The 18,898-nt window shown below is 35.0% G+C and overlaps 1 protein-coding gene across 5 annotated transcripts in view; it reads left to right on the forward strand.

Annotated features, from left to right (window-relative positions):
- The window catches only part of LOC128993757 (basic helix-loop-helix ARNT-like protein 2), a 183,597-nt gene that overhangs the window by 53,508 nt on the left and 111,191 nt on the right, over positions 1–18,898 (forward strand). For 4 of the 5 annotated variants that reach the window (XM_054417731.1, XM_054417734.1, XM_054417733.1 and 1 more), the window contains exon 1: positions 5,753–5,936. The exons of the other annotated variant lie outside the window; for it this stretch is intronic. In XM_054417731.1, the coding sequence (XP_054273706.1) occupies positions 5,797–5,936 (140 nt within the window). In that variant the 5' untranslated portion in view covers positions 5,753–5,796. Of the gene's footprint in view, positions 1–5,752; positions 5,937–18,898 lie in introns of those variants that run through there. 5 annotated transcript variants of the gene reach the window in all.

The following is an 18,898-nucleotide window of genomic DNA, read 5'->3' on the forward strand; positions in this document are numbered from 1 at the left end:
AATGATTCATTTTGTTTATTATATTTTTATTAGATTTTTACAGATTGACATTTTACAAGCTCCACGTGTATTTGACGTGACAAAGTAAACGAATTATATCACTTTGTGGTGAGAAATAGATAGTTTTATTCGCATGTGTCTGCAAATGCTGATAACAGAGGTGAAATGTGGTTAAATGCGTAAATGTAGACAGCATGAAGATACCTTTATGCAGACGTCATCAAAATAATTACTTAGGGTGAGCTCGTGGTCAACAGTAGAAAAAAGAAAAAAATATAAAGTAATATCTTTAATGAGTAAAACGTCAATCGTTGAGGGATTTGTACACTTTGTGCCTGAAACCCCCCTACTGCAAAGGGTTGCTTAAAAGGCTATTTTCTAATCGCTGTTTTCAAACAATAACACTGTATGAATGAGCTTCTACAAATCCGTTGGATTACAAATCTGAACGATTGTTGGAGCTGCGGCAGAGAGCCGTGTCTACAGCAAATTGCACAACTATTTGCCTTATTCGGATGCATATGCCAGATCGTTTACGTAAATCAGAGATTAAACTGGGCCGAAAATGTATCCCTGCGGGACACCATACTCAAGGAGAACTTGTTTTGAAATGAGTTGAGATGCGAACTTGCGTGATATTTGAATGTCGTTTATCCAATGCAACATTGACAAGGGGTGGGAAAGATGAGATTTTACAAGGTATGTTAATGTTTCACTGCATCAGTAGATAACCCATATATCCTTTACCGATGGGTCTGGATGGGTGGCCTGAATGTGCGGGACCAATGTACGACACTCTTTCGTTCCAGTCACGAATTCTCATAACGCCGTTTGTTAAAAGTTACATTTTGTATGTTTTCATAAACACGATATAACATTCGAAAAAAACTGTTTGATTTTACTTGGACCGAACTTACATTTGAGCTTTATTTGGAATGAGTTCTTTGACTAATGATGGTCTAAAAGTCAAGCAGACTTTGTGACAATATATATTTATAGTCAGTTTGTTTAGTAGAGTGTATATGGATTTTCCCTGTGGTGTCTACCAAAGTCCAAGAAATCTTTCTAGGGCGCCTTTTTTTGCAATCTTTCTTCTTGTCTTCGTCTTGAGGTGAAACGAGGCAATCCGATGGACGCCCGAGTACTTGCGGAATGGACGTTGGTGCGGTCGCACGGGTCGCACGTGGTATCCTAACCAACATGATCAGATACAAAAAAGAACGAATTTTTGTTGATTCGTGTGGACGAAGATTGCCGGTGTAGAGAATCCTTGTTGTTTAAAATTCATGCCATTATTTATAATAAAATATCGAATTGTGGTTGGGTTTTTATTCCATGATTCTAAAATCAACCACTTGACGACGAATTTGTATAATTTACTGTGGAAAGAAAAGCGATTAAAAAAAAATTAAAGCGTTTTTCAGAAATACAGTATATCTTTTTTTCACTTAACACGTAAAATTTAACTTAGTATTTAAATCAGCCGTTCTGGATTACATAGGCTACAGTTTTAACTTATACTTAATAGCCGTTCGGAGGATTAGTCCACACACAGTTCTTTTTAATAAGTAGTTAGACAGATCTACAGCCTCATGAGATGTTATACAAACTGAGAAAAGTCAGAAGCCCTGATAGTTAAAACTGAATCGAACCATCCTTGATCAATTTGGGTTAAATTAATAGTTCTCACCAATGTACTAGCTGATTTTACGGTTTTTAGCTTTGACTCTCATCTTTGTCATTCAACACTCATCTTTCGCACATCTTCGCCTCACTACACCCTGCTGTTGTGGGTGACGTACAAATCTCGCATGGTCTAAACCACAGTATCTTGGAATCATCAATTAATTACCAAACGGCGCACCACTATTGATGTTTGGCAGGATTCGAACCCGAATTTTGAATACAGAACTTCCACGATCCACAATGGCACACAGTTTTACAGACTGATTGGCCTTATCTAATAGATCATTTGTGTCGTCGACCCATGAAAACTGGATCCCTTGCGTAACTTTAGAAACTCTGACCTGCCAATACTTTGGAGAAGTGTTGGATAAAAACCAAGGACGGCTTTCCACAGGCACGTATGTAATCCACAGATTGTCACACGTTGTGGGTTTAATCCTGATCATAACGTATGGAGTATTTCTCAATTTCCCTATGTAACTAATGTCGTTTTGATGTTAGCAAATTCAAAAAAAGTGTGTCAAGCAAGCTGTCAACAGTTTGATCAGATTCTGGTTTTAGAGATTACTGCACTGTACTTGCCCTAGGCTCGCTGGGTGCTCCCTCCACAGGCCCCCTTGTTATTTGAGCCATGATGGGAAAGTGTCACGGGGGACAGGGTGTTGTCGGGGATTTTTCCTGCGTGAAAACCCCAATTATAACTTGGCATCTGCAAAGAATTTCATAGAGGTGTTGTTATAGGCCATATCGAACAAGTCTTGACATTTCTGAGTTCCCATGTGCGGTTCGTGCTCAAATTATTGGTACTCTAAATGATAAACATACACTAGGACATTAACTGTTAAACTGACTTTGGTTAAATTAATATAGCAATAAAGCTACAATCTTTGACTATTAATACAACAGTCAATGCTACAATCTTGGGATTTAGGTGGAGGTAACAATATTTCAGATATTCTTAGGGCCAAATATTAAGGGTGATATAAATGGGAACTTTAAAAGGGTTGTAATTTTAAAACATTTTTATTTAAAACCATCAAAGCTTCAGAGAATTGAGTCAGTTACACAAGCGGCTGTAGGCTATAGGGCCTGGGGCCTACATACTGTATTAGTTTAGGAAAATCATAGTTGGGTTTAAGCATAAAAAATGAGGCTGTGTTTAATTGCGATAAGATTTTCAAGTTTTTGTGATTTAAAGTTCGTGTAGTTAGGTACGTAGTTAATATTTAGGATTTATAAATCGTCATTAACGTTTATAAAAACTAATATCGTGTTGGCATTAAAACTAGGTTAACTGAATATGTTGCATCCGTTAATATCGGTGAATGAGCCTTAGCAAACACAATCTGTGTTTTATTGTTTGGATAGATTTGTACGCACAATCTTTGCTAACCAAACTTTAGATGTAATGTTAAAGTTTCTTAAATATGTTTTACATTAGATGCACCTTAACATCAGGCACATCGTCCAAATTTTCTACTCGTGCCAATTTTGTGTGTGACGTGTTATGTATGGTTCTTTATTATCATTTAGTAGTCTACTAATAATTTTATATTCCTGGATAACGACTGAAAACTAAACCTATTTAAACATGTACCTGATAGTGGTTTGGTACTGGTTTGCTGCAACCACCTGTTTTAATTTAAAATTCAAAAGCATTTACCATTCCAATGCTAATCCTATGGAGATATATACAACTTCATTGGCAGCTACTGCCTCACCTAGGAGCAATATTAACCTGGTTTACGTGAATTGCCAAACTATATTTCTTTGCCTATTGTAGTTGCTGTATCTCGATTTGCACGTTATAATGACCCAATCTTGCTGGTTCGCGAGCTCATTCATGGTTTACTAGCTCCACACATTCATGCCAAATTTCATCAAAATATTACCAAAATTACTCGAGATATCTCGTGTACACAGATATAAAAATTTGAACGAATGGTGTTTTTGGCGTCTCGGGGCATTAAAATAAAGGGTAAATCGGTCCCTGGTCTCGGTATTTCCGTGCTGCCTACGGAAATTGCTTCTTCCCTAACAGATTGATTGTATACCATTCATTTGTATAGCGTAAATGACAAAGATGTACATTCTTTAAACCTGTTCCGACCCAACCAATCAGCTAATCTACTCAACCAGTAGAGTTCCAACAACAGTGAAATAGTAACTTCCAGCACAACAGTTAGAAATACTCGTAGCTACAAAAAAAAACAATATTATCAATAGAATTGCAAATAAATTATGACCAGTTTAAATGTATGTATGTATGCATTCAGACAATCACTACTTTAAAACTTCCCAGTTGAATCGTCCTAAAATCGGCGTCGAATTAAGGGAAGGCATTGTTATCATAATAAAGTAGATAACAACAGAACATGCCTTGAATATGCTTCATGAATCTCCTATATAAATAAAATTAAGAGTTTTGTCTGTAAGTTAACATTGCTCAGAATTATATATTTTTAGTTTTTTTTTTACGTTTTATACATTAAAGAAGCCGATAAAGTCTTATCTCAATTTCTGTCTGCCCGTCTGTCATGGCCCAGAAGGCATTTACGCGGCCTACTCCAAGAAAACTAGAGTACCGATCATGATACAGGATTGGCGAGAGTGTCTGTAGCCAGTTAAAATATGGCCTCACTATTTTGAAAATAAAATAACAATCGACCCAAAACCAAATTTTGTAGGACTTTTGTTATCCCCCCCCCTAAACATAGGGGGGATCAATGTTGTAAACACTACTACGTCATTTATGAAATACTAATCATCTGTTAAGAGAATACAACGTCATCTATGAAATTACGAACAGCTGTTAGGATAAAGATTCCTTTTCCTATCTGTCACTGATATGTTTACATTAAAAATGCTGTTTACGAATACTGTGTAACCATTTCCGATCACTTTTGTAAGCAAATCTAAAACCAAGTGTGATTAATAACAATGTGGCTTACATAATGGGTTTGATTGATCGCTAGTACAATAATATGTAACTGTAAATTAAATTAAATAACTTGCCATCGTCTAGGTCGGAAACCAGATTCTATGTGTATCAAGTTGTACTTGAGTTTTGATAACCGGGTAAAAACCGTAAATCAGTGTTGTACAGGACTGAGAAATTTACATTTGTTAAATTATCGGCGCCAAAAGCCTACAATCAGTTTCCACTCATTAATGGCGTTTCGAATGCTGTTTTGTAAAAAAAAATGACAACTACACTGGGTGATCGCGGATGTTGCTGCGATCACGGAAGATCTTTGTGATTTCGTTTTCATCGCAACGATCGCTTTTCCAATAATTCCAATGTGTCACTTTCGGTTTCGACTCGCCGCTGGACCATACCGCCAATAGGCATGTACATCGGCCTACCCAATTATCCACAGCAAAATTTTGATGACGACTCTCGGTACCGGTACTTTTCCCAAGAACCAGTTTAATGCTAAGAAAGTTGATTGGTTATTAAATTTGCACGATTTTATCAGGGTGACATTTTAACTGCAAAGCACATGGTTTGGCTTGAAACTGTCAAGTATTATGTTTTCGAATGTTCTGAGTATTCCTACAATAGGTTTGCAGGCATATCCGGAAAACTGCACACATAATATGCAATCCATCTGTTGATCTGAATGTACAGTAATAAGGTTTCAAATGTCTAGAAGACCATCGTCGTAGGACGGGCACACAGCTAGTCTTTTGAATGATGTACTAATAGTTTACGAGCCAATTACCAAACCACACACAAATCTATTGACAAAAATTACAATCTTTTATGAGCAATACACACACGTTTTCGAGTTACAGTATTTGAAACAATCGCCATTTTTGTTTTTCCCGCCGCATTTAAACCGATCTTCCAAAGCGAACCAGTCGAATTCCAAACGACCGTCAACTCCAGTATCGTCCTTGGTGTTACATAAGAGCGCATCACATCAGTCCTGACCTGGGCTATACCGGCACAATAGGCCTCGGCCGTGCGCGACCTACCCCACCACGCGCCGGGTGACCTAGTAAGTGTTGTTGTGGTGGTGCTGCACATGCGCACGGCCATGCCCCCGCCACCGTCGCAGCGCTTGAGTCAGTCAGTGACAGTAACGTAGTGTCGGTGTTGGTGATATGAGCGTCAACATGCACCGGTGGGAACACCACCAAGATCTTCATGGCGTGTACCACGTCAACCATGCCAACCATTACCAATCGGCGTGGCCGTACCCGCAGCAATATCAGTATAATCACCATATGTACCAGTCGCCCAGGTATGTGTTATAGTAGTGAGGTTATGTTGTCATGCGTGATAAGAAGACAAAGTGAGTGTCGCAGCTTACATTTTAACTTATAATCGTGGTTGTGCTTTCTGTAAATACTAATCTATAGTTAAGGCTGAGTGTCGTTATGAGTGTTATATATTACAGTAGTATTAGTATACACAAATTATCAGGTTTAGACTATAAGAGTGTGTAACCGTAGTACCACAATCTCTAACACACACTTCAAACTCTAATTCTCTCTCTCTAACTCTAACTCTTCGAGGTATATTTGTGCTCTCGAGTGTAAATAATACCAATAGTAACCAGCTTAGGTACTTTTGGCTATTAACTTAACTTCAGTATCAAAACGTCAATTGTTGAACTTTGTGCTGGGTATGGATACACTATGTTAAGACAATTAATTAACGCACAGAATTACCACCCTATAAATAAGACACGTGTTTGATCCTATACTAACCGTTACTTAGTTGTTAAGTGGTGGTGAGTTGGGATGGGGTTGAGTCTGGTAGTATTTAAATTAATCACCTTTTACGAATCGTCAATGTACTACTGACGGTGTGTAAATGTGTGATTTCAGTTATATATGAAATATTAACCCTGACGTTATTTAGGGTATGCTTTGTTTAGTAATGAGAAGTGTTTACTCTAATTTATACCTTGTTCAACTCAAGTGTTTGTATGTCAATCTAACTAAAACTTCCATATCGGATCTCAATATGTACAAGTGTACATAAGTACGTGTGATGTTTAGGGTTATGTTTATATTGTTTATAATGAACTCTCCCTCAAGGGATACTAGTATAATTTTTAATCAATCTTAATGTTGGTACCGGTAATATATAATTTGCAATTTATAGGCCTACTCGATACATTATGCGTTTATTTTATAGATTTGTGAAATATAGCAAATATATAAAATTAAAATTTTACTTTATGTTGCGTACAGTATTTTCACATATTTAATTAACACCTGCAGTGCAACCTTTATTAGGCTATTAAAATCAAACGCCGAACTAATGGTTGTGTTAATTTTGATCGGCATTCCTAATTTCACAATATTCCTGGTAACACTTTAGTTCACTATTATTTTTTTTCACTTTGATTAACATTTGTAACAAAACGTATACGAGTATTTGGGCTAACTTTAATAAGTTTCCGTTGTAAGTTTGCGGAATAAATTTTCGAACCAGATCTGTCCGGCCGTAACAAATCGACGTATTTAAATTAGCTACTTTAATTTTTATATATATATATATATATATATATATATTAAAGATCAATTTGATAGCCTAATAAAAACAATTTGACATATTAATCTTACATATTACATTTCTTGATTATAATTGAACGTGTTGTTGTTATTATGGCGATGTTAAGTCTCCGATTAGTCCTGAAAATGATCTTGTGGCTGCTTAAAACCGACAAGTCATTTTAACGTATAAAATATTTAAAGTGTAAATACGTCGTGTTGAGATAGGACACCTATATATTTATATACGTATTACACAAGAATTCTATGCCTTTTGGTTAAAATAGTGCAACACTCAAAACCCCGCCTTTATTCATATGCTTTTGAATTTATCTTTATGTTGGAAAATTTCTCTACTTAATGGCTTACACATTAAAAAATCGATGCTGCAAATTAAGATACACAACTGTGCAAACATCGATGATGATTTTATTTGCTTTACTTGTGTGTGTTTAAGTGTAAATTGTCTAATCTGAGTTTTAACAAATCAGCTTATAAAGAGATCCAGGCTTCAGAAAATGAAAAATTGGCCAAAATTAGTATTTTTTTATTGAGTTCATTGGTCATTTCTGAATAAGAAAATATACGTTTTGTAGCAATTTGATATGGTTTTAATGTTTAAAAATATATCTTTCTATGATACTGCAGGCACGGCGGCAGGCATAGTCGTGATTCTATCCCGATTATACTCAATGTTTATTTTAGTGATTTTTAACAGAAAAGTTGAAATATCTCAGCCAAATAATTTGACTATTAAGTAGAAATCTTCTCTAGATGTTCTTCATTGTATTTACAAACATTTTGGGTTTTTAACTATCAATAGGTTTAATTTTTTGTTTCTCTAAAACCTTTTAGTTTGTAAGTTTTAGTTTAATAACCAGGATTTTAGTTAGCTGGCATAGCTACAAATTGACACCTAGTTGAACAAAATTAATAAATTATTATAGGAATTGCCGGTATATTAAATTTACAAATTGATTTGTTTATTTATTTCCCAACGGTTTACACAAGTCTACAAAAATGAATACAATGTTAAGATGGCTAAATATTCATACAACTGTAAAAGTGGTAACAGCAAGAACATAATAAAATGAATAACAAGAATACATTAATGGATACTATAATCAATAATAACAATCTTGAGTAATAATAACAAAAGTGACAAGGAAGAACGATTACAACAATAATTAGAAGCGTTGAAAGATTTTTTTGGCTACATTTTTACAATGTGGCAAAAAATGAGATTTAAGGTGACACAGTACTCCCTATCCTGCCCATGTTAAAATTGCAGTTTTTAGGTACACATAACTTTTACAAATATTAACCTGTCAAATTGAAATTTTTGTACTAAGTTCAACAAATTATTAACAACAATAATATGAAGCAAAAAAAGTTTTTGAGCAAAATTAAATTGTTGGTATGATTTTAAAAGTTTTATAAAATATTTTGTAATTTTTTTATTTCAAAGGTTTTTGGTTGTCATTAAATACTGGTTCGTATTATTGTTCCTTATCATATGAGGAACACACACACCAATTTTTATTGAAATTGGATTATAATTGAGGAAGAAAAGTGTACCTGACTAAAAACCACTTGACTTTCTGAAAACGACAAAAGTACCGCCTGTCACGGGTAGTAGTAGGACCCTTGGGCATGCTAAAGTAAGAGTGTATAAAAGTCACTGTATAGCTTAAAATAATTTTTTCTTCAATAATATTTGGTATGTACGTGTTCAGGAAAGTGTGTTCTACAAAACTAAATAATAAAAAAAATTAATATTTGACGGCGTACCCTCTGCATCTTGAATAGTAGTAGGACCTTGGACATGCTAAATTAGGCTGCAATAGTTTATAAAAGTAGTTGAAAATTAAAAAAAAATTTCTTCCTTAATTTTTATTATCTACGTGTTCAGAAAAGTCTGTTCTCGCCTTCGCTCGTTGCACAACATTCACCTGCGTGATGTAAACACGCTCTTGCGTAACGTGTAACGTACAAGATTTTACCTGACCCGACAATATACAGGAGGTTACGAACAATATTAATAATTATCCATTTCACTCATCTTCTAACAGTAACGTTCATTTACAAACAAAAGCTAGGTTAGGAAAATTCTTCAAAACATAACAATAAAATTCAAGAGCACAGCTGATTTCTTGCGTTGAACGTCGTTGGCTCCATAGAGTTATATTTTTTAAGTTAATCACTCAATGTTATTTAAATGGGTTTCATTACATCACCGAGTGAGTTTTTGATACTTACATCACTCGAGAAGTAAGGAAGTTGTATACATCACGCTTGGGATAGGGAAGTTTAACATGGCGGGTTAGGTAAACTTGTTAAAAAAAAACTAATAAACCTAAAAACAAACAAAAAATTATGTCCACTGTATACAAAGTGTATACAGAGTACTGTATTTAGTTAACAACCATTAAACACTACCAGTGTGTTTTAACGTAATTTCTTATTGACTTCGGTTGTATTTGTGTACATTTGAGAAAATTAGTTAAGTTGACGATTATTAATTAATTGCTTGCCAGATTTAAGTTCATTTTTACTGCAAAAGTTTAAAATCTTCCCGAGGATTTTGTTCTTAAAATATATTTGCAGAGGTTTCAAATGAAATTTTAACGGATTCTCCACAGGAAAGTACTGGAGTCTTCGTGAGAGTATGGGCCTATTTTTGTGATAGTGTATCCAGATTGCCGGGGAGAGGCAGAATACACCATACACTGCTAAGGTGGTGGATAAATCTTTTGCAAACCCAAGATAAAGAGAGCCAATGTGGATTAATTTTGTTTAATGTTATTATTTTCATCCAATCTGTTCAGTCGACCGTTCGGAAGATTCACAGTAGACCAAAAAATATGTTTTGCTCGTAAAAAAATACGTATACTTTAATTTTATTTTACGCCTATTTATTTTGTAGGTATTAACACGCCGTCCCCATGTTCAGTAAATTAGTTGTAGATTGATTGATCTTAGCATCTTCACGTAACTTAACAGATATCTCAATTCAATGGTCTATAGGCTACAATTGAATCAAAAAGTGGATTTTAATGTTCCCCGAAGTAGTCAAATTATGAGTTTTTGAGAATAGACTTCATTTTCTTATGATTGGGTTTGAATGATATCTCAAATGCAGTCTTTAAAAATATGTACAATCAAAACAAAACAGTATTTTAGTGTTCCAACAATGTTTTAGTGAATTTAAGTTCTCGTTTGGCATATGCTATTAAACTGGACGGGCATTGATAATCAATTTCATTTTCTACGATCCCGTTTGAAAGCCAGACCAATAAAGCTACTAGAAATATGTACTACTACTAGCCTTTACTACTTGGTTTAATACTTTGACATTCCTTTGGTTACAGTTTACTTTTATGGACATTCCATTGACTAGTTCTAATAGGCCAATATGTTTTAGTAGACACTTATGTCTGCAACTCAATCATCGCTGTTTCTTTAGTACCTAATTCAGGAAAATATTCATTGATGTTTTAGTTTGTAATCCCGCATAATACATTATCAAAATATGTTTAAACCAAGGTTATAATTTGTTTAAGTTACATTACATACTTTAATTACATGCTTTAATTAATACATTAAATACATTTACATACTTTTAATTACATACTTGTCATACTATCAACTACCTAAACCTATTTCCTTTATCCCCTTTAAAGTTAAAGTTTTTCCAAATAAAACATGTATTTTATAAGTAAGTATAGTAAACATACAGCAAAACTGCACCGTTTAATTGATATATTTATTAAATTAGGGGAGTTACTTCAGTTTAAACTAGTCAAACATAACTACTGGGGTGGATCAATTCCTTCTGACGGGAAGAATTATCTGAAAAAACAAGCTTTGGATCTGATGCTGTTTAGGAAATCATGAGGTGTGAATATAACATCCTAGATATTGTCTAAATTTAATTAGCGACAATTTTATTTTGAGCTGTATGATCATCGATTATATCATTTCCTATTACTAAAATACTTAAATTACTATGTATTCGAGTTAGTAATATTTTAATTTACAGTATATCCAGATGCAAATTATCTGCGTTCTTCATAATATGGATGAAATGGGAGAACAGACAGACAGTACTGCGTTTGGCACTCGAGTCTCCACCACTAAAACATATGCAGTACCTAATAGAAGAAACTAACATGTAATAAAACACTTTTTCTACTGTATTTCTAATTGAAACTTTAAACTATTCAACGGTGAGAAAATATTTTTACCTACGACCGTTTTTTTAAAGTAGCCATTTCAGTCCAGTTCTTAGAATTGAAAAGTTTCACTTCACAGCTGTTTACTTTCATATCCGCATAGTTTCATTTCATATCCGCATAGTTTTCTCATATCCACACAGGTAACGGACCAATGAGGTTCAAGTATTGAGAGAAAAGAATTAAAATTGTAATGCTTCGAACGTCAACTAATCAGCTGATCAGCTGATCAGTTGACCAATTTAATTGTTGATCCGACTTGTTCATGACACTCGCGTATTCTCAATTAAGTTGGTGGAAGTCCAAAAATAAATGAAATATTTGCCGAATTGTACCTGATACAATATTATTTATGGTAAGAATGCTGCTAGCAATGTAATATTTAACGAAGTTTAACAAACACGTAATTACAGGAAATCAGCTTATTATACAACAAGTCGTTGCATCACTTTCAGTGGCAATGACAATACACGAAAACATAACCTCTCTAAAAAGTTATCATTAGTGATTGTTAGTAATTAAATCCAGATTGATAGTAATTAAAAAACGGTCGTAGGTAAAGTAGTGTACGCAACTCGCGTTAATAGTCTTTACGACACTCGTAGAAGTTTTTAAGGCACTCGCCAAGGCTCGTGCCTTAAATTTTCTACTCGTGTCGTAAAGACTCACTTAACGCAATCGTTGCGTAAACTACTATTTTGTGATTTGAACGTGGAATCACCGATCATAAAAAATGGGTGTATTATTACTTTATTTTTACAACCTTTTGAAATCCCACCGTTAGATTTCTCACGTACAAGGCTACTGTTATACGGTGTAACTCCCAGACAACATGGCGTCCTGTACACTACCACAGTCCCATAATTCACCGCTGTAGTCCTTGATAAGCCCAGATAAGCAGTAGAGTAGTAGCACATAAAACTGACGCCTGTCCAGCTACTAGCGACTTAACTAATCGTTGTTTAAATCTTGGGGATGTCTCTGTGTATACTTTGGGCTCTTGGAGACATGACATCCTGTTAATCCATGGTAGCGGGTTAACTTTGTGAAACGACTGTACCGCTTCAAAGTTACTAAATCAACCATTAGATTGTCCTCTCGATTAAATATTAGCATTGACTTTAAATAGAGCAGGTAAACGTCTTATCCCTTTGTAAAAATCTTATAATGATCTATTTTGCACAGTAGAACTTGCGGTTTATGCTTTACTCCTTACGAATTATTGCCAGATGATAAACAATAGTTTTAGAATATATTGTTTATTTAGTTAAGTATTTTTAATTATTTTATAATAGGAAACAAAATATTACTCGCTCGCTATCCCTCGACCCTTTTCTCTTTACTCTATGAATGGCATAAGGTACAGTTTTGGGTATTAATTAACTGAACTAGGGAACCGAAACCTCATAAGTGAAAATAATCAACAGAAGGCAACACGCAAAACATTGCGTAAAACTCCTGGACAAGTAGGCGGACCACATTCCGTTTGTGAACACTTCTAGTTTACACCGGTATAGTCGACACCAAGACAACACACTACTATAGCCACTTCCCAGGCTTGTCAGAAACTACATCGTTGGTTCCCTAGACACGTAGAAGTGGCTGGGCCAATAAAATGTAATTGTATGGCCAATTAGTTTTATTGTCGTTGTAAATCGGGCCCGAGCGTTGTTGGCAAAAGTATTTAATTGACTACTTAGAACTAGGTTTAATGCGTTGTTAGTTTTCTATCCTTAAAAAGATAATGTGTTTCATTATCATAATCTATTATACAGTAATGATTGTTGAAACTTACTCCAAAAGTATCACCATCACGACTTTCATTAAAACCTGTGGTCAGTTTAGGTGTGCGTTTCAGGCCTGGTTTAGTTTATGTAAGCTATGACGACCAAATGTTTCTCTTATTTTACGTTAAACATCAATTTGCGCTTTTTTCGCTTACGTACCTCAGGTCAAAAGACCATGTATCTTTATTCCGTAATATCCCTTGAACGTTGTTGCGTCATTTGCAAAACATTCACTGCACCGTCAATGTATAGAATATGCGCAAATTGGTGTATTTTTAAGGGTTCGTCAAATTTAAAATTAATATCCACCAATTTTATTAGAATATTGTCAAAGCTATGCTTTATAATTCCAGCTCATAATCGAGTCGATACATAAAGTTTTGCTGTCTTCTGCTTAAGAGCGTTAACATACGTTGAGAATAACTTTTAAACTTTTTCTGGACATATCAACCTTTGTGTGAAAATAAACTGCAACTCAATCGTCAGCCTTTGGATTTTTTTAAATTATCTTCTTCACAGTCAGAGCGATTTTGAAATTTTGGTCAGTGTAATCCACATTAGTTCGACTGAGTTCCAGAAGCTCGAGTGTATGTACACCTCAAGGTAACCAACTCGGTCCACTTTTCTTTTCGCCACTTTCTGCCTACTTTTCATGCAAATCACCGTCGTCTCAACGCCACATGCCTCTGTTTCATATTTTAAATCTATTAAAAGATTTTTTGATAAAAATCCATGGGGTGGAAAATAACTACGGAAAAGGTTTGAGATCGCAATAATGTCAACATCTGCGTCTGCGTGCCGAAATATAATTATGTGATCGTTGGTGCCGACTGGGCTTTGATCAAATAAAAAGGCATTGAATATAGATTGTATTTCCAACTCGCGTTGTATTTGGGACCAACTCGCGTTTTTGAGCCGTAAAAAGGGGACATGATTATTCATTCGAGTCAAAACCGTCGTGATTCATAACCTAATTCCGCCTTTATCCATGTTATATTTATCGCACTTATGAATTTTCAACAATTCCAATGAACGCTGGAAAAATTAAAGCATGTTTAACAGTTTTTGCTCGTTGCCGCCGCTCAATCGGAGCAATATTTTCTGGCCAATCCTTCATGGGATTAATGTCGTAAGATTACGATGATCCATTAAGTAAATAATGTGGCGGCAATCATTTGATTTCAATAGAAGTTTCCAATTATTTTAAGAGCCTTGTTTCTTACAGGAAACCTATCATTGAGCTTACTATTGTCTACACAAGCTTTGCACAAGATAAATTAAAACTTATTTTGATCATTCATCCATCTACGTGATGAGATCGATTTTTTTGTACCACTAAAATTATAGTGCTGGTACAGTAGTATCAAATTTAGTGAGCGATAATCCTCGCTTGACGACAACATAAACATAATACACAGTCTAACTCGATATAATTTTCTTGTTATATACCAATTTTAAAGTTAGCATATCAGTTTGTAAAACAAAGCTAAGCAATAAGATTTTAAGTACCGAACTACTCGAGTATTGCGATACTTTGTTGCAACATTTGAACAACTTGTTGAGTTTGAAGGTCAACAGTTCTGCACAAGTGTAAGTGTTACTTATCAGACGATATGGTAATTGGCTCGGATCACTTCCTGGATTGAGACTTGACAATGACAGTGATAGGCGAAATAATTCAAAATGTTATCCTGGTACCTATAGTAATAGCCTATTTCCCGTATAGGAAATTCGGTACAGCAGTTTTAGTTTTGATAAAGTAAACGCCATATGGGTTGAAAACTATAAAATATATTATTTAATCCAACCAATGGAATTCGTGAACAATTTAGTCGTTTGTGCTTACTTAGAAACATAATCAATTAAGTACCGTTTTACGTCAAATTTTAAACGAAAGATTACAGTGGTCCCGAACCTAGTATGTCTTACTTAGAAAGCTACGCCATTAGCGCAGAATAATGAGTGAGAAAAACAGACTCGCTTGATACTGTGGCAATAGCCACTTTCCTTAGAGGAAATTCGCAAAAAAACACAAAAATCTACCACAGTCCGAGTCATACGTAACGACTGTAGGCAGGTTCACCAAATTAGTTACAATAATTACTAATACGTAACCATAAATCAGTATAATGTGTGCAATCACAGTGGATGCAACGCCGCAAACAGCTTGAGGTATTGAATTACCATACATCCGGCGATTAAACATAAATTTTGCTCAAAGAGTAGATAATCTCGCTTCCGATCGGGCGGCGGCGTTTAGCATAATCACCGTACGTGACTAATTACGTACGAAATGTCAAGAGTGTTTGGCAACTTAAAAAGCCGTTTTCGAAACCTCGGAGCATAATGATGAATAATTAAACAAACCTGTCTAGTCCAATTAATCAAAGCAGGTAACACTAGTGCCGTTTAAAAAAAAACTTCAAAAGAGGTATTTTAAAAATTATGAGTGTCCTCGGCTATATGTTCAATCCTACAGAAAATTGACGCACGGATTGTTATGGCGAACTTCCTTCAAGTTTATTTAACTTTACTCGCCGTTAACTAATTGTGTAAATTTGTTATTTAATTTGTCAAATAAATATACAGTTGTGCCATGATTATTGTTTATGGCTTTTCCTACTCCTTCTGCACCTGCAGGAATTGTGGGACTGGTGTGTTCTTAGATGAATTCTTCTCACCCTATTGTATAATCTAAAGTTTTTTAGGTGTGTTTCTTGTTGGTGACGTTTAATCTACACTGAATGTTTTCATATTTTATTATCTACTTCACAATTTATGCTTTTCTCTTTTGATATAATATCAGAGGAGAAGCAAAATTGTAGTATAAACACAGTGAAAAACATAAACAAAGTCGTCTATCTATCAACGATATAAATACAAATAGTGTTTCTCTCACGATTAGTAAACAATGAAGTTTACACCTTCTCAATAACATGTATGCAATTATCTGTAAGATAACTAAGATAAACGTTATAACTTACGACTTAAATTTAATTACCAAAAATAAGCTTGAAACAAAGGACTGCAGAAAGAAAACGAACGCGCATCAAAATTTTGCAAGCAAACGATAAGAGATACTGTATTGAGTAAGACCACACTGTTCACGAGACGTCATTACTGATAATAGTGTTAAGGTCAAGAAAAAATAAACAGTTTGAAACTTCACAGAATTTTAGAAACACACTTATTAGTTACAATTAATTAGCCTAAGTCATTTGCATTAGCTCATTTGCGGGTCACGAGAGGTTTTGGTAGTATGTACACAGACTTTTAAATGTACATATTGACTTCTAAGATTCGATAGTAAGTTTCTCTTTATTGAAGGGTGGATTTTACTACGTGGTTTATTTGTTGGTTACACCAGAGGACAAACTGAGGCCTGCCATACTTTCTAATTAAACTCTAAATACTTTGTTTTTGCAGCAAATCCCGGTCTTGTTACCCCACGTCGATCCGCCGTTGGGTGGGAAGCTTAATGATAGCCAAATGACGACTCGGTCCAGCATTCTGTGGAAAGCAAAGTCGTTGTCCCAGATTTAGAGCAATTTCGCCCAAAATTTATAGGCCTATCCACCTGAGTAACAACAAGATCCCTATCTCATTTGTTTGCCGATTGGGCAGTAAACCAACTCAAAGTCATCACACTGCCTTCGCACTGCCAACAAATCTGCCAACTTACACGATTTTGCGCGGGGTAATTTATTTATGAGACATTGACATCACAATCTTTCCAATTAGCTAAAGGTTTTTACAGTCGCAAAAATGGTTTTTTTACAGTCGTAAAATCAAGAACTTCCGGGGGGCGCTCTGCAGAACCAGATTTTATATGGAACGAGGATTTAAAGGATTGGCAAATCTTTCAAATTAACACAAGATCTTTTACAGCCCTGTAAAAACAACATATTTCAGTCGGCGTTATACTTTTAAGGGGATTGATATTTTAGCCTGGTCCTATTCACCTCTTACCCCCGCCGCAGAAAAGCTGCAGACAAAGTGAATTTATATTTTCCCGTTTGGGATTTAACTAAAATATTCCCTTGAAATTGTCAGATTTATTTTCTATTAAAAACATTAAATTTAATGATTACTTATGTTCGATGCTTCAGGGAAGGCGTGTGTTGTTTGCAGGGTTTTTTCAAAATATTTAGGGGGAACAGCGTTTGTTTTTATTGAAATGTTATAGCTTGGTATTAAAAACTAATTGGTCAATTTTGAGAAAAATATAATACCTAAAGAAGCAAACTACAACAGTTTATTTTCTCTGTGACCTTTTAGGCGTTCAGGGGGTCAAATTGGGGAAAGCCCCATAAAACCCTTCATTAAACCCAGTTTGCATCGTCCGATCATGATGTTTCGCGAACTCGTTCAAATAATTACAGGTGTACACTTTTGTGCAGAATTTCTAAAAAATCTGATGATTTTTACGCGAGTTATCGTGCTAATGGACACGTATATAATATATATGTGTCAATTAGCACGATATTCACATTGTTTTGTTTGGATGGTGTTTTGAAGCTCTGGGAACATCAACACGAAAAAGTAACTCGGTACCGGGTTTAGGTCTTAAATTGAGTACAGTGACAGGTTATCCCCTACCTGGGAGATTCGTTAAAATAGTTTTGAGTTTTTAATTGACTAGATTTTAATACGTTTTTGTTCATTTTGAGAACCTTAAAGCCTTCACCTATTCCGAAGCAGGCTAATTGATAACAGAATGTGCAGGGGTTGCAGACAAAACACCTTTAAATAATCCATGCCTTTTAACCTAGGATTATGTAATTGCGAACCCTGCAAAGGCACAATGTGCTCCATTCTTTTCACAAAGCTGGTAACAAATATGAGTGATGTGAACAACAGGTTTCGGCCATAATGATAACATTTGTGGAGCTCCAGCTGACTCTCCCCCCCCAATCACCCCCTTCGAGCAACAGGTGACAATGGCGAAAGTCTTAATTTGTTCGTCGTTTATTTTGCCAATTGTTACTGTATAAAAGCTTAAGTCAAGTTTTTTTTCGCTAAGCTTGTAAAAAATATTAATATATTTAGGCTAACTCAAAATATGGGTAAAATATTATCATCACATTTTTGACCTTAGATAACCTCATCGACTGGAAAATCGTCAGCTGAATTGACGAATTTTTACGATTTTTACCTTTTTTCTTGAGAAAAATCTAACTATCAGAACAGTTTTATTTGTTGAAGTCTATGTGTACTTAATATAATTACGAAAATCTTCAAGTTAGTAATGATTTGAATTATAAAATTGGGAACTGGTAGAATTGATAGCATTTAATTTCAATTTGTGAAGCTGTAAGTAATTTTAATACGTCAAGTTGTTGGTAATATCCGATTTTACCTTATGCTTTGCAGAATATTTCTTGTACATTTTCCAGAAAGCTATTTACAAAATTCACCAATGTCTCAAACCAATATTGCTCGTGTTGTATAGAATCAGACCTAAGATGAACCATTGTCCTATGGTTTTCTGTACCAGGTTACGATCCTCATGGATAGAATTGATGACTAAGTAATTTTGTGTTGGGTTAAATTTGCTTATTGTTTAGAAATTTAATTTATCGGATGATTCATTAGTGTACACACTGAACGATGCTCAATGTATACACAGTCACCAACGACCCAGTCCCGGTAGCAGCATTGTTGGGAGCACCGTCTCAC

The sequence above is a fragment of the Macrosteles quadrilineatus genome, unplaced genomic scaffold (assembly GCF_028750875.1).
Source record: "Macrosteles quadrilineatus isolate MER2022 unplaced genomic scaffold, UCM_ALF_1.0 Scaffold_5__1_contigs__length_97177068, whole genome shotgun sequence".
NCBI lineage: Eukaryota > Metazoa > Arthropoda > Insecta > Hemiptera > Cicadellidae > Macrosteles > Macrosteles quadrilineatus.